Raw genomic sequence first — 14,310 nt, 5'->3', positions numbered from 1 at the left:
AGAGAGAGAAAGAGAGAGAGAGAAAGAGAGAGAGAGAAAGAGAGAAAAGAGGGAGGGAGGATGGGAGAGAGGATGGGAGGGAGGATGAGAGGGAAGAAAGGAGGGAGGATGGGAGGGAAGAAAGGAGGGAAGGAGGGAGGAAGGAAGAAAAAGAAAGAAAGTATAGAAACAGGAGCTAGAGAGTCATATATACGTCATATAGAGAATATGAAGGAGAATAATGTTTTAAAAAGCCTCATAACAGAGAGAAGGGCCAAGTTGTGATGGGCTTTAAATGCCAAATAGAAAGATTTATTCTTGATCTTTAGGATAACAGGTGGCATGGTCAAACCTGAGCTTTAGGGATCTCACTTTGGTGGCTGTGTGTCAGGCTGGAGTGGAAAAACCCAACATGTCTCCAAACTCTTGCAACAGTCCTAGCCAGAGGTGGTGGGGACTGTAACTGAGTGAGTGAAAAACTGGAAGAAACATCCATGAGAAGTGTTACAGAGGTAGAAATTTTTAAAAATCTGCTAACTGACTGCATGTGTGTGAGAAGAGAGGGAAGTCAAGGGACCCAGAAGAGACTAGATGGATGGTGGTGTTTTCAAAAGTAACAGAGAAGCTCAGAAGATGGGAGGGTTTGGCGGGAATGATAATGAGTTCTGTTTTGGGTATGTTGAGTTTGAGGTGCCTAAATGGCATACAATTTGAAATAGTTCATGATGTGGGAGAAGAGCTCAAGGGAGAGAGACCAGAAGTAGATATATAGGTCTGGTAATCATCTACATGGGGCAACTCAGAGGCTCAGAGGTTAGAGCACTGGGCTTGGAGTCAGAAAACCTGAGTTCAAATCCAGCTCCAGATGCTGAGGCTCTTAACCTCTGTTCTCCTTAATCCACTGCAGAAGTAAATGGCAAACCACTCCAGCACCTTTACCAAGACTACCCCATGGACAGTACAGTCCACAAGGTGACGAGGAGTCAGACACGATTGAACAACAGCCAAACATCTGCATAGAAATGATTTGACAGTATAAGCCCACAGTGCTTAAAAATGATGCTTTGTTGTCCATTCTGTATGGGCCACTAGATGAGTCAGAAAGCTTTTATTAGGTAGAGGCGATAAATAAATACTCAGAATTCCAGAATTCTTAGTTTCTTGGTGCCTGTGGTTAGCTTAGAATTCTGTTTGGAATTGTTTGGATTAGGTTTGAGGTCTTTGGGCTGTAGTTATTTTGGGGGTTTCCGTGGGACTCCATTCCACCAATTTGAAAACCTCCACCCCGAGACTCAGTGAGGCAAGTCACAAAAATAGCAATCTGGTATCAACTTTACCAACACACTTCTGATTTCCCCAAAAGGTTGCCTGACCAAATCTCATTTCTAGAAGGTCTACCTGATCCAAAGATTGATCTATGGATCGATTGAATGAATGTAAAGGCATTTATTAAACATATATTACCTCCAAATATTTGTGCAAAGTACTGGAGATACAGAGAAGGAAGACAGTCTCCAATTTCAGGATCTCAAGTCAAGTTGAAAAGTATTTACTAAGCACCTTTTATGTGTAAGATATTGTGCTCACAGTCTAATTAGGGAGAGAACACACACAGGAGGTGGTTCCAGCTGCTCTCCAAACTCATAAGTCCATTGATCTAAGAGGGACTGAATTCTGGGGATCCCAGCAGAGGAAGACACTTTGCAAGAGAGGGGAGAAGCTGTGGGAAAGCCATGACAGGGCATGGCTAGCTAATGCTTTTCTGTGGGGCAATGGTGACACAACCTGAAGCCATATGCTTAATTATACAATAAAGCCCACTACAGAATGTGTCATGGCTCATTCTCTCAGCTCCTTGAAGACAAAGGCTGTTTTTAGTTGTTTTCAGGCCTGTCTGACTCTATGTAATCTCATTTGGAGTTTTTTTTGGCACAGATACTAGAGCGATTTGCCATTTCCTCCTCCAGCTCATTTTACAGATGAAGAAACAGAGGCAAACAGGGTTAAATGACTTGTCTAGGGTCACACAGCTAGAAAATGTCTGAGGTCAGATCTGAAATCAGATTTTCCTGACTTCAGGCCCAAGGTTCTATCCACTGTGCCAACTGACTATCCCTAGAAAAAGGACCTGTGACAATTGTCAGAACCAAAGGTGAGAGATGATTATAAATGGAATTACTGGAGGAGAGAACTTCATAGAAATTCAGTGACTTCATCAGTCTTATTTAGAATAAATATACTTTATCAATCCCAGCCTGCCTCCAGGCTTGCTCTCTTGCCTGGGCTGTCTTCCCAGTTTGAAGCAGGCACTGCACTTGTTGAAATGAACAGTTGAACCCAATTAGTTACAGAATCTTAGATTCTTAGTGTTGGAGAGAATCACAATACCATCTCATCTAACCTCCTACCTGATATGTAAATTCTCCCCAAAGCATTCCTGATGGGCATTTGGGCCCCACCATCTGCAGTGATGAGGGGCTCACTTCTTTCTAAACCATCCTGTTGTTGAATTGTTTCCTTTGTGAGAAAGTTCCTTCCATATTTTGACACAAACGTGACTTACCTACACTTCCAAGGATAAGTCTCCATTGAATACACTACTCCCTATTATTAGGAAAAGAAGAGAATATCTTTAAAAATGGTACTTCCCCAGAGAAGGTGAAAATATCAAGGTTTTTAGCAAAATATCCACAGGGAAAAAAAGGGGATGACTGTCCTATTTGGAGAGGGTGGTTTTTAGAAAATTAGAATCAAACTACTTTTAAAAGTGAAAGACTAAGGACTTTTAACCTTTCAAATATCTGAGGACAGAAATCACACTGTTCCTAAATTGTCTCCAAAAATAAATATTCCTAATTCCTTTACCCATCCTTCACATTCTATTCAGACCCTTGACCATCCTGATGCCAATGCCCCCTAGTTTTTCCTAATGTCCTTTTCAAAAACTCTGGATGGCATCCAGAATATATTGTTGGTGTGACCTGATGAGAGCAGAGGACAGTGGGATTACTGCCTCTCTTGAATTAAATGAAGGATAAGACTGTGTTAGTTTTTCCTTTTTTTCCCCCCAGAAGATCTGTGTCATTGCTGTCTCATATTCTCCTTACAATCAATTTAAACTCCTCGTGTTTTTCTCCATGTCAGCTCATGTCAGCTCTCTGACATTCCGTATTTATGTAATGGTTTTTGGAGCCCAAACCTAGGATTCTCCACTGATTCCTGTTCATCTGCAACTAATAATTTTTTTTTTTTTTTTACCCCTGGGCCAAGTTGCCCAAAATGCTAGTAGAAAAAGTTACGATCTTGGCTCCCTTTAAGGCTACTATTAAAGAGGCCAGCGTGATGGGATGGGGAGATGAGGTCAGTGGATGGAAAAATGTTCACCTAACGGTGAATGGCCATTAGGGGGAAGAATTAGGTATCATCTAGTAGTTTCCTCTTTGAATTAATTTTTCTTGCTAAGTGTTATGCTCATTTGTTTCCATGCTCAATATTCTAAATACTAACAGGGCAACCTAAATTTCAGGGTCCTGAGACGATATTCCAGTTGGCCCAATATAGTGGCAGCTCTGATCTTTGTGATGAAGTGTGGTAGAGTAGAGAAGAGCACAAAACTTGGGGCCAGTTGACCAGGGCTCAATTCTACTTTGCCACTTACAAGGCACGTGATTTGGGGGCCTCAATTTCCTGAACCATAATAGGAATTGGACTAATACTTGAACCTCCCGGAGTTTTTGTAAGGAAAATGTTCTGTTTTGGCTCCATGAATATAAGTTCTCATTAATCATCTTTTTAGTGTTAGCCCAAGCATTCCAGTCTGTTGAGATCGCTATGACAGAACCTTGATCCAAAGCATTAGGTATCCCTTCCCTCCTTAGTGTTATAATGGCACAGATTTAATTTACATGCCTTCTGTGTCTTTCTCCAAGTTACTGGTAAACATGTAGAACTAGTCAGGGGGATCGGGACATCTTACACCACTAAAGGCTTGAAATCTCCATGGGACACACGTATACGGGAAAATCCCCAATCGTAAAGTCGATTATCTAGTCTTAGAGGAGGTTAGGCATTTTTGGAGACTAATGGAGGATGCCCACATAACATAAAATTTTTGTCTGGGCTTAGGCAGCTAGCCTTCAACTCGATTTCCATCCCACTTAGGGACAGAGAAGACATAGATTTTTTGGAAGTCACAATTTCTCATGTCACCTCAATAGCCCTGAAATGAGCCCGTCTCTCAGGGCCTAGTCTTGCCCTTGGCAACCTGCACAATGACCAGCTCAGAGAGGCTGAGTAGGAGCCCCTCTGTGCCAGTTTTCTTTTTATCTGCAGAAAACAAAAAACCCAAGAGGGCTGCAATAGAGCCAAAGAGCCACATGAGCGGCAAGAAGACAAATCTGGAACGCTGAAAAGAAATAAACAGCATAGCAAGGGAAATGCCTGTCTCTGGCCTCAGCTCTGTTTTGACAGCACCATATCCTACCCCAGTTCCAAAGGGAACTTCTTTTCTCCCTTCGTGTGTGGGAAATCAAGAAAAAGAGCAGAAGCCTTTAAAGAAAAGGCCTTCCTCTTTCACTTTTTAGATTACTTTGATTCAAATTTTCAAAAAATCACCCTTTCCAAGTGGGACAATCATTCCTTTTTTTCTTGTTGATATTTTGCTGAAAACCTTAATATTTTCATCTGTTCTGGGGAAGTACCATTTTTTAAAGACACTCTCTTCTTTTCATGAGATAATACCCTCTCCTAAAGGCTTTACTTTATCAATGGTCTTGTAAAAACTATGAGCTCCCACCCTCTGCTTTCCAGCTCTCACTTATTTTTTGTTTTTCACTATTAAAGTTTAACTATCTTTCCCCCTTTAGAGAGCAAGGACTGTCTTTGGGCTTGAACTTGGTGTCCCAAAAGTCTTAGTGTTGTTTTAAGCTTTAATAGCTATTTTAACTTAATTTGAATAGCTTTTAAAACTAAAAACCTGCACTAAGACTTTTTGAATCCTCTGTATTTGTATTCCCAGTGCTTAGCCCAGTGCCTGGCATATAGTAAATGTTTAATACATGCTTGTTGCCTAATCTGACCAGCATAGAATACAACATGGAAATTGTACTTCTATAAATAGAGTCCAAGACTATTTTCTTACTTACACTTTCTACAAAATTGTGTGATGTGGCCTGAGGGTGACTCTGGACTTTAAAGGTTCTGCCAGGGAATCCCAAAGCAGGTTCTCCTGAGCTTAAGAAGCTTCAAATAGGGACTGCTAAGAAGTACAGTAGATAGAGCACTGGGTCTGGATTCAGGAGGACCTGGGTTCAAATTTGACCTCAGATACTTCCTATGTGTGTGACCCTGGGCAAGTCATTTAACCCTGTTTGCCTTGCCCTTGCCCTTCTGACTTAGAGTTGTTATTAGGGCAGAAAGTAAGAATTAAAAAAAGAAGAAGCTTCAAATAAAAGCCCAGACATGGACCCTTATCTATCTTCTGAAATATCTCAAGGCTCACAATTTTTGGTGTTATCTTTAACCTCTCACTCTCCCTCATCTTCCATATCCAATCACTCTGATCATGTCACTCCACAAGTCAGTAAATTCCAGTGGTGTCCTTGTCCTGCCAGGATTAAATATAAAATCCTCTATTCGACTTTTAAAACTCCATAACCTGGCTCCTTCTACACCTTTTCACCTCTCCTAAGACCCAGTAACACTGGCCTCCTTGCTGCTCCGTGCATAGGACATTCCCTCTATTGATGTCATGCATTTTCGCTGTCCCCTGAACCTGGAACCTCTTCCCTCCTCATACTCATCTCCTTTTGGCTTCTTTCAAGTCTCAGCTGAAGTCTCATCTTCTGCCAGATGCCTTTGCCAGTGATTCTTAATTTTATTTCCACTTTATCCTGCATATATATATCTTGTTTGTACATAGTTGTTTGAATGTTATCTCTCATTAGATGGGGAGATCCTTGAGAATAGGGATTTTTTTTTTTTTTTTTTTTTTTGCCTCTCTTTGCATCCCTAGAGCTTAGCAGAGTTCCTGGCAATAAATGCTTGCTAGCTTGACTTGATGTGCCAAATCCTGCCATTTCTATTGACAGAACAGTTCTTGTATATGTCATCTCACCATCCACATAGTCACATTGAGACTCCCATTACCTCTCTCCTGGACTATAAAGGCATTCTAATTCAGTGTCCACCTGAAGGAGATCTAACTAGTGATACACAGGAGATACCAGTCCAGAGACTAGAGCTCTGTTACCTCTTTCTTCAGTGACTGGGGCAATAAAATAGACTGTGTTCAGGAAATTCACAGAAGAGACCAAATTAGAAGGCAGAATGCAAAATTCAGAAAAGGACTTACACAAATAAGAAAAGAGACCAGAAGTTTATAGAATGATCATCAACATTCGCAAGTGCTATAGTGAGCAGGGGAAGGGAACTTACGGTTTCACCAATTTTTAGGTCTCCACATTTCCTCTGGCCTGGATAGGACAGACCATCTTGGCAGGTGGCTGTGAAGGAGAGGCCGAGATCCTCAGGATTGTCCCAGACAGACAGCTCTACTTTGGATCTGATACTCTGAAAAGAAAGAAGGAAAAGGAAACACAACCAGGTAAGCTTCTTTGTAATCCCATTTGGAGTTTTTCTTAATTCAAGGATATTTTATTTTCCCAATTATATGTAATAACAATTTTTGATATAATCTTTTTCAAAATTGGAATATCCCTCCCTCTCCCATTTCAGGGATAGTAAAGCACTTAGATCTGGATTATACATGCATTATCATGCAAAACATACTTCCATGTTGCTCATTGTTATAAAAGAATCAGCCTATAAAACCCAAACCCCCAAATAAAACCACAAATAAACTATTGTAAGAGATAGTATGCTTTGATCTGCATATGGTACCAACAATTCTTTCTTTCTCTAGAAGTGGATAGCATTCTTTGTCATAAGTCTCTTGGATTGTCCCAGATCATTGCATGGCTAAGAGTAGCTAAATCTTTCACAGTTGATCATTGCACAATATTGTTATTACTATGTACAGTGTTTTCCTGGTTCTGCTTATTTCACTCTGCATCAGTTCATGCAGGTCTTTCCAGCTTTTTCTGAAATCATCCTGTTCATCATTTCTTATGGCACAATAGTATTCCATCACCATCACATACCACAATTTGTTCAACCATTCCCCAAATAATGGAAATCCCCTTAACGTACAATTCTTTGCCACTACAAAAAGAGCAGCTATAAATATTTTTTTGTACAAGTAGGTCCTTTCCTCTTTTTTATGATTTCTTTGGTATATAAAACCAGTAGTTGTATAACAGGATCAAAGAGTAGGCACAGTTTTATAACCCTTTGGGCATAGTTCCAAATTGCACTCCAGAATGGTTGAATTAGTTCACAACTCCACCAACAATGCATTGGTGTCCATTTGGAGTTTTCTTGGCAAAGATCCTGGATTGGTTTGCAATTTCCTTCTCCAGCTCATTTTTACAGATGAGGAAATGGGGTTCAATGACTTGCCCAGCATCAAATAGCTAGGAAGTGTCTGAGGTCAGATTTGAACTCAAGAAGATGAGTCTTCCTGACTCCAGACCTGGCTCTCTATCCACTCCACCACCTAACCGTTCCTTATGCCCTTAAGAACATTCTTCCTCATTAAACTATAATCTCCTTAAGGGAAGGAATCACCTTTGTATCTCCCTACCTGCAAAAGAAGTTTCCTTGAACATGGAATGCCTTCAGTATATGTTTATTTTAATTGAAATTCATAATGTTCCTCCTATGCTCAAAATTCATGCAGCTTCCTTCAGACCAAAAATCTGTATCCCAATTAAAGAGACTGACATCTTAGACCTGTAATTCCTTTCCAGTAACCTTGTCTCAAAGAACTCACTGAATTATAATGAAAAAGTGCTCACCCCCTTATAAGACCAACAGATATTGTGAAGTAATTCAATAGGTTCTCTCGCAAGTACAAGGGAGGAAGGTGGTATAGCTTCAGTGAGGATATACAGTAACACATTTATGAATGTGAAATTTTGTTCTTTATCCTTTAACAAAGATGAGTGAGATATGCCCTGCTCTCAATTAGCTTACAATTTGATTGAGAAAGGGATAAAACATATGCATTAAATATAATTGGCAAAAAAAAGAAACAACCACGAAGACAAGTCCACAATCACCTGAAGTGTTACTAAATATAATTTTTGAATAGTTCATTGTGGTAGAGTAACAGTAATACTGGTTCCAGAGTCAAAGAATCTAAATTTAGATCCTTTGTTTTTTATATCAAAATTCCCACTGTGAATATATTGATTTGACTTTGTGTGGCTGTCTTTGACTTTCTTGAGACAAAACTTCTGTAGTGGGATGGCTGGAGGAAAGAACATGGGTAATTTAGTCACTTTTTTGGAAGCATCATTTTCAATTGATTCCCCAGTCACTGGATTGCACAGAGTATCCCCTACACTGAATTAGTGTGCCTGTCTTCCCACAACTTTGCCAACATCGATCACTTCTGTTTCTGTCATCTTTGTCAATTTCAATGGTGTAGGATAAAAGTTCAGTTATTTTAATTTATATTTCTCTTATTTGTATTATTATTAAGTGATTTCAAGAAGGTTTTTATTAGGACTTTTTTGAAGTTTTAATATTTTAAAGCTTTAAGATCCATGATTCAATGACCTTTTAGGGAAACTAGGTATCAGGGTGAATAGAGTGTCAAGTCTAGAGTCAGGAACATCTTCAATTCAAATTTGGCTTCAGATGATTAGTAGCTATGTGGCCTGGACAAGTCACTTCACTCTGTTTGCCTCAGTTCATCATCTGTCAGGAGAAGGATATGGCAAACCCCTCCAATATCTTTGCTAAAAAAACCCCAAATGGGGTCACAAAGAGCTGGCTGCAACTGAAATGACTAAGCAACAAAAAGTGACTTTTGTCTCAGATACCAACTATAATTTCCCAGAGCAGAGTGAGTCACCTGAATTGTTCTGTGATACCAGCGCTCCTGTGGTTGTGGTTTGGGGAACAGGAGAGATTGATTTTTTTTTTAAGGTTAAGGTATAAAGAAAATAGAAGTTTTTAAAATGTCTTCCATGGAAGTGACATCATGAGGTAGCTAGAGATAGCTAAAGGTAGACACACAGAGATTTGTCTCTTAGAATCTCTGGCTTCCTTTAACACTTAGCTCAGGGGATCTCTCCCTGTCCTTTTAGCTGCTAGACCCTTTCCTTCTAATTATAACTTTCATTCACTCTTTAAAAAAATTAAACCCTTACCTTCAGTCTTAGAATCAACAATGTGCATTGACTTTAAGGCAGAAGAGCAGTAAGGGCCAGGCAATGAGGGTTAAGTGACTTGCCCAGGGTCACACAGCTAGGAAGTATCTGAGACCAGATTTGAAACTAGGACCTCTTTTCTCCAGAATGACTCTCTTAATCCACCGAACCACCTAGCTGCCTTCAAAGGTAAAGGTTTTTTAAAAGTTTGTTGACTGACTGATGCTCATGTGAAGAAATAAGAATATTGGCATTTTATTGGGGGGGGGGGGAGTTATCTAGGAAAATAGCCCCATGAATCCAAAAGACAGATTAGAAGAAAGAAGCATAAGCCTTCACAGCAAAGCTGCTGAGCTCTCTAACTTGTAGTTACTCTTCATTTTAAAAATAATATCTTCTCCATCATTTCCTTTCAGACTTGTTTCAGACTCAGCTCCAACCATTATTCTGTGAGTGAGGGGTGGTAGAAGCATCCATGTCCTACAGTACAAGAAAACTTGAAGACCAAAGGACTGTTCTCAAACATTTAACACTCCTCTCTAGCCAAGAAGATGCTTCTTAACATCATAGGACATCAGAGAGCTAGAAGGGGCCATAGACAGAGTTTAATGGACCCAACTCCCTAATTTTCCAAGGAGGGTCAAACAAACATTTTGGAGACGAAGAGAGATATAATCATATAGCTAGTTAGTGGCAGACCCAAGACTAGAACTCAGTTCTCCAAACTTGTCACCCAGTTCTCTTTCCCATTGAGCCTACTTATTTAGGAGTCTCTCTTTAAGTACTATAGAAGAAACTACTATTTATGCCATCAACTGGAAATTCAGCTTTTTTATTCTTTTTTTTTTTAACCTTTACCTTCTGTCTTAGAGTCAACACTAAGTACCAGTTCCAAGGCAGAAGAGCAGTAAGGGCTGGGCAATTGAGGTTAAATGACTTGCCCAGGGTTACACAATTAGGAAGTGTCTGAGGCCAGATTTGAATCTAGGACTGCCCAACTCAAGGTCTGGCTCTCAATCCACTAAGCCAATTAGCTGCCCTTCAGCTTTTTTAACCCTATAGGCTGCTACTCTCTACGGCTGCCACCCTCCACCCTTTCCCAATATTTTCCTCCATTTACTGTCAGTAATCATTGTCATCGATGCTTTCTGGAATGGTATCTGGAAGACAACATCACTTAACAGAGGTGATGGAAGCCAGATGCAGAATAAGACATATATTTTGGATACAGTCAGTATAGGAATGTTTCACTTGATCAAGAATATTTGTTATTTTATTTCCCCAAGGGAATAGGAGAGTAAGGGAAGAAAAGGGAGTAAAATGAAGGAAAGAAGAAAGAAAGTCATTGAGGCATCTTTTTAAAAACTACAGAATGTGACCCTGGGCAAATCACTTAACCCTGTTTGCCTAGCCCTTACCCTTCTGTCTTAAAGTTGTTACTAAGACCTAAATTAAGAGTTAAAATTTTTTTAAATAAAAACTAACAACTACAGAATGGAAGGAAGGCCAGAAGGAAGCATAGACCAATAAGATAGCTCTGAAAGTTATGACTAGATGTATAACATAGTTAAAAAGAAATGCAAGGTGTACGTGATAGAGATCTGCAGTTTCATGAATAATCATTTTTTCTGTTCTATTCTTTATATGGAAATGAGCACTTAATTTAGTATTTGTTAAATTCAAAATAAAAATAAATATATTTGTTTTAAAAAAGATACTATTTAGAAGATCATAAGATCTAAGGCAGTGGTTCTCAAACTTTTTTGGCCTACCGCCCCCTTTCTAGAAAAAATATTACTTATCCCCCTGGAAATTAATTTTTTTTAAATTTTAATAGCAATTAATAGGAAAGATAAATGCACCTGTGGCCATCACTGCTCCCCTGGATCACTGCAGCACCCACCAGGGGGCGGTGGCACCCACTTTGGGAATCACTGATCTAAGAGATAGGGCCATGCTCAAGTTATGGCTATAATTATTTATTGAGCTCCCTAATGGTTGGACAGCACTGTACAAGGGGTCTGTGTGTTTAGGGGAGAGGGCCTGAGATATGATCTATGCTCTACCTATGGAAGGGCTTATAGAAGTAAATGTCAGTTCTACCTAAGCAACCTCTATTATAGAAGGCAGGTATGCTAGAATTTAAGCAAGATAATGTATATTAAAAACTCCCCAAACCTGAAAGGGCTATAGAAATATTGGCTATTATTACTGTTGCAACAATCTTGTTGGGTAGGACAGTGGGTAAAAAACAGAGTCTATTCTTAGTCATTGACTTAGGAGGTTAGCTAAGTCAGTTACAATTCTCCTAGACCAGTGATGGTGAACCTATAACATGAGTGCCAAAGATGGCATGCAGAATGTTCTCTGTGGGCATGACCACTACTCCCATCCCCAGGGTTCATTACTAGAAAGGTAGAGGGAATCTGGTGGAGCTGCTCCCCTCCCACTCTCCCCCCACCTCTGCCCAGCAGGCAATGGAAGTGCACAGAGGATAAGTTGGGCTGCTCACAGGCAGCAGAGCTGGAGGGGGGCAGAGCACTTGGACCACTCCCCTATGCCTCTCTACACTTGCTAAGGACATTCCTCACTTTACCACCTCTCTGCCCAGCACTCCATTCCTAAAAGGTTCGCCATCACTATCGTAGAAGAATGGCCTGCAGGCCAGAGGTGGCCCCCTGAAATGTTCTATCTGGCTGTGCGCCATTATTCCTAATCTGACTAATACAATGAGTAGGATACAATACAATGAAACTTCTAAAGAGCTGCCTTAGAAACAGACTGACAGATGAGCATTTCCTTTCCTTTGGCCCCCTCTTTAAAAAGTTTGCCCATCACTGTTCTAGACCATTCTCAAGTTTCTGATTACACAGAATCTGATAAAAGAATTGCAGGCATTTTGAACAGAAATAAAATCCTTAACATTAAATTTAACTTAAGAGGGCAGTTAGGTGGTTCAGTGGATAGAGTTGTGCCTGGAGATAGGAGGACCTGGGTTCAAATCTCACCTCAAACACTCCCTTAGCTGTGTGACCCTGAGCAAGTCTCTTAATCTCAGTTGCCTAGCCCTTTAGCAGCTTCTGCCTTGGAACCCATATACAGTATTGATTCTAAGGCAGAAGGTAAGGGTTAAAAAAAAAATTCAAATTGAGGCTTGGAGTAGAAAGGATGGATGGTATATTCAGACTCCCTCTAACCCAAAGGCCCAAGAAAACATTTCTGAGGTTCAAAGTTTTGGAGGTAACTTCCAAGCTTCCAAGAGAGATCAGTACCTTTTATGCAATTAATGCTTTTAAGAGAGTTGCACAGAAATGAGAGTTTAGGTGACTTCCCCTGGATACCACAGTTAACATGTGTCAGAGGCAGGACTTTGAACCCAGTAATTACTGGCTCCAAGGCCAGTTATCTGTCTCATGTCCCTCTGCCTGTCAAACTTAGGGATGCCAAAGTGGAGCTTCTGGATCTTGGTGTTGCTCTGAATTAGATCACTAGCCTAGGCAGAGGAACAGAGATCAGCAGGTTCTCCCTCCATCTCTCCAACCCGTTTCTGGATTAGAGAGCCCTGGGTTTCTTACTGGAAGTGATACTCCTGTGAAATAAACTGAACATACAATTCATACCAGCTGTTTTTCCCCCCAAACCTCCCAGTTCTAGTCACCATGAAACCTTTAGCCTCCATATCATGATTCGCACCAAGGACAAACTCCAGTTTGCTATTCCAGTGACTCCTGCCAGACTAATTCTAGAAGAAATGCCCATACAAGAGGTCTCATTCATCATGAGACTGGAGGAAGTAATGGTCAAGATGTCATAGGTTTAAAGGCTGCTAAGTGGTGGGTCAGTTTAGGACACATCTGTAGCTGCCTAAAGCCAGACCAACCATTTGGGTGTGTAGAAACAGACTTCATGGCAATAACAAAAGGAGGAGAGAGCATTCACTTGGGGAAAATATGACATGGTTTGCAACATTACCCTCTACTAATACGCAACTACTTGTGTAATCCTCTAATCTTAAGGAAAAAGACCACAGTGACGTCTCCCTAAACAATGACTTCCTTTTCTGAATTTCATTCGATGCCTTACATAGCTGAATACATAGGTATGTCTGTGCATTCACATGTCTTGTAGAAAAGATGTTCACTGTTGCCATTAGTAAATATGCCGAAGAGTTTCACAACCCTTTGGGTCATTACTTGGCACTTTGTGAGCATCAAGGATTGGTCATACTGTGAGAAAAATTATTTATGTAAACCAAAGTACTAAATTAAAGATTTTTGCCCTTCCTGAACGAGGAGAGACATGGGGTTTGCCAAAACAAACTCCAGATACATCCTTTCCCTTCTCCCCACAACCTAGCCAAAGACCACAGCCATTTTCTCCATTTCAGTTACTCCAACAAAAATGTTTTTAAAATATCCCAATAAATCACTTTCCAGCAACTGAGCAGAGGTAAGAGACTACACCCATACTTAGTCATGCATGTGTAAGTCACTACAAAATGCACTGCAAAGCTTCTTAGGCATTAAAGGAACCCAAAAATATAAACAGTCTGGCTCAGGGTACAATGATTTAACCCTGGGGGGGGGGGGGAAAGGGGAAGGAGAGAACAACCTAGGAAAGAGTAGTGAAAGAATAGAATCACAGAAATGTTAAGAGCTGGGCAGAATTTCAGAGTTGAGCCCAGTGTTCCTATTTTACAGGGGAAGAAACTGAGGACACAGGGAGGAAGGGGTCAAGTCATGGTCACACATCTAATGAGTAGAAGAACCAGATTTGATACCTGGTCCTCTGACTCCAGGCCAGCACTCTTATCGCTATACCATACCATCATTTTCTGAGAACTATATGCTTCTGTAGCCAGTTGAGGTTTAGAACACATTCCATAATACATATAATGCTATACCACCTGGAAAAGCACAAGGGTACATTTAGTATCAGCATTTCCCATTTTTTTGGAGAGCAGGAGTTTAAAAAAAATGGCAGGTCTGTTGAGGTAGCCTACCATAAAGGTAAATGCACAGAATTTGAAATCAAGGGACCTGAGTCCAAGTCC

At 40.4% G+C, this 14,310-nt stretch overlaps 1 protein-coding gene across 1 annotated transcript in view; it reads right to left on the bottom strand.

The window, feature by feature from the left end:
• Positions 1-14,310, bottom strand: part of ITGB5 (integrin subunit beta 5) — a 201,803-nt gene that overhangs the window by 79,377 nt on the left and 108,116 nt on the right. The window contains exon 12 of the mRNA XM_044670031.1: positions 6,415-6,549. Coding sequence (XP_044525966.1) covers positions 6,415-6,549 — 135 coding nt within the window. The remainder of the gene's footprint in view (positions 1-6,414; positions 6,550-14,310) is intronic.

This window comes from Gracilinanus agilis, chromosome 3 (assembly GCF_016433145.1).
Source record: "Gracilinanus agilis isolate LMUSP501 chromosome 3, AgileGrace, whole genome shotgun sequence".
NCBI classification, from domain to species: Eukaryota; Metazoa; Chordata; class Mammalia; order Didelphimorphia; family Didelphidae; genus Gracilinanus; species Gracilinanus agilis.
This window is presented reverse-complemented; position numbering and strand designations above follow the sequence as displayed.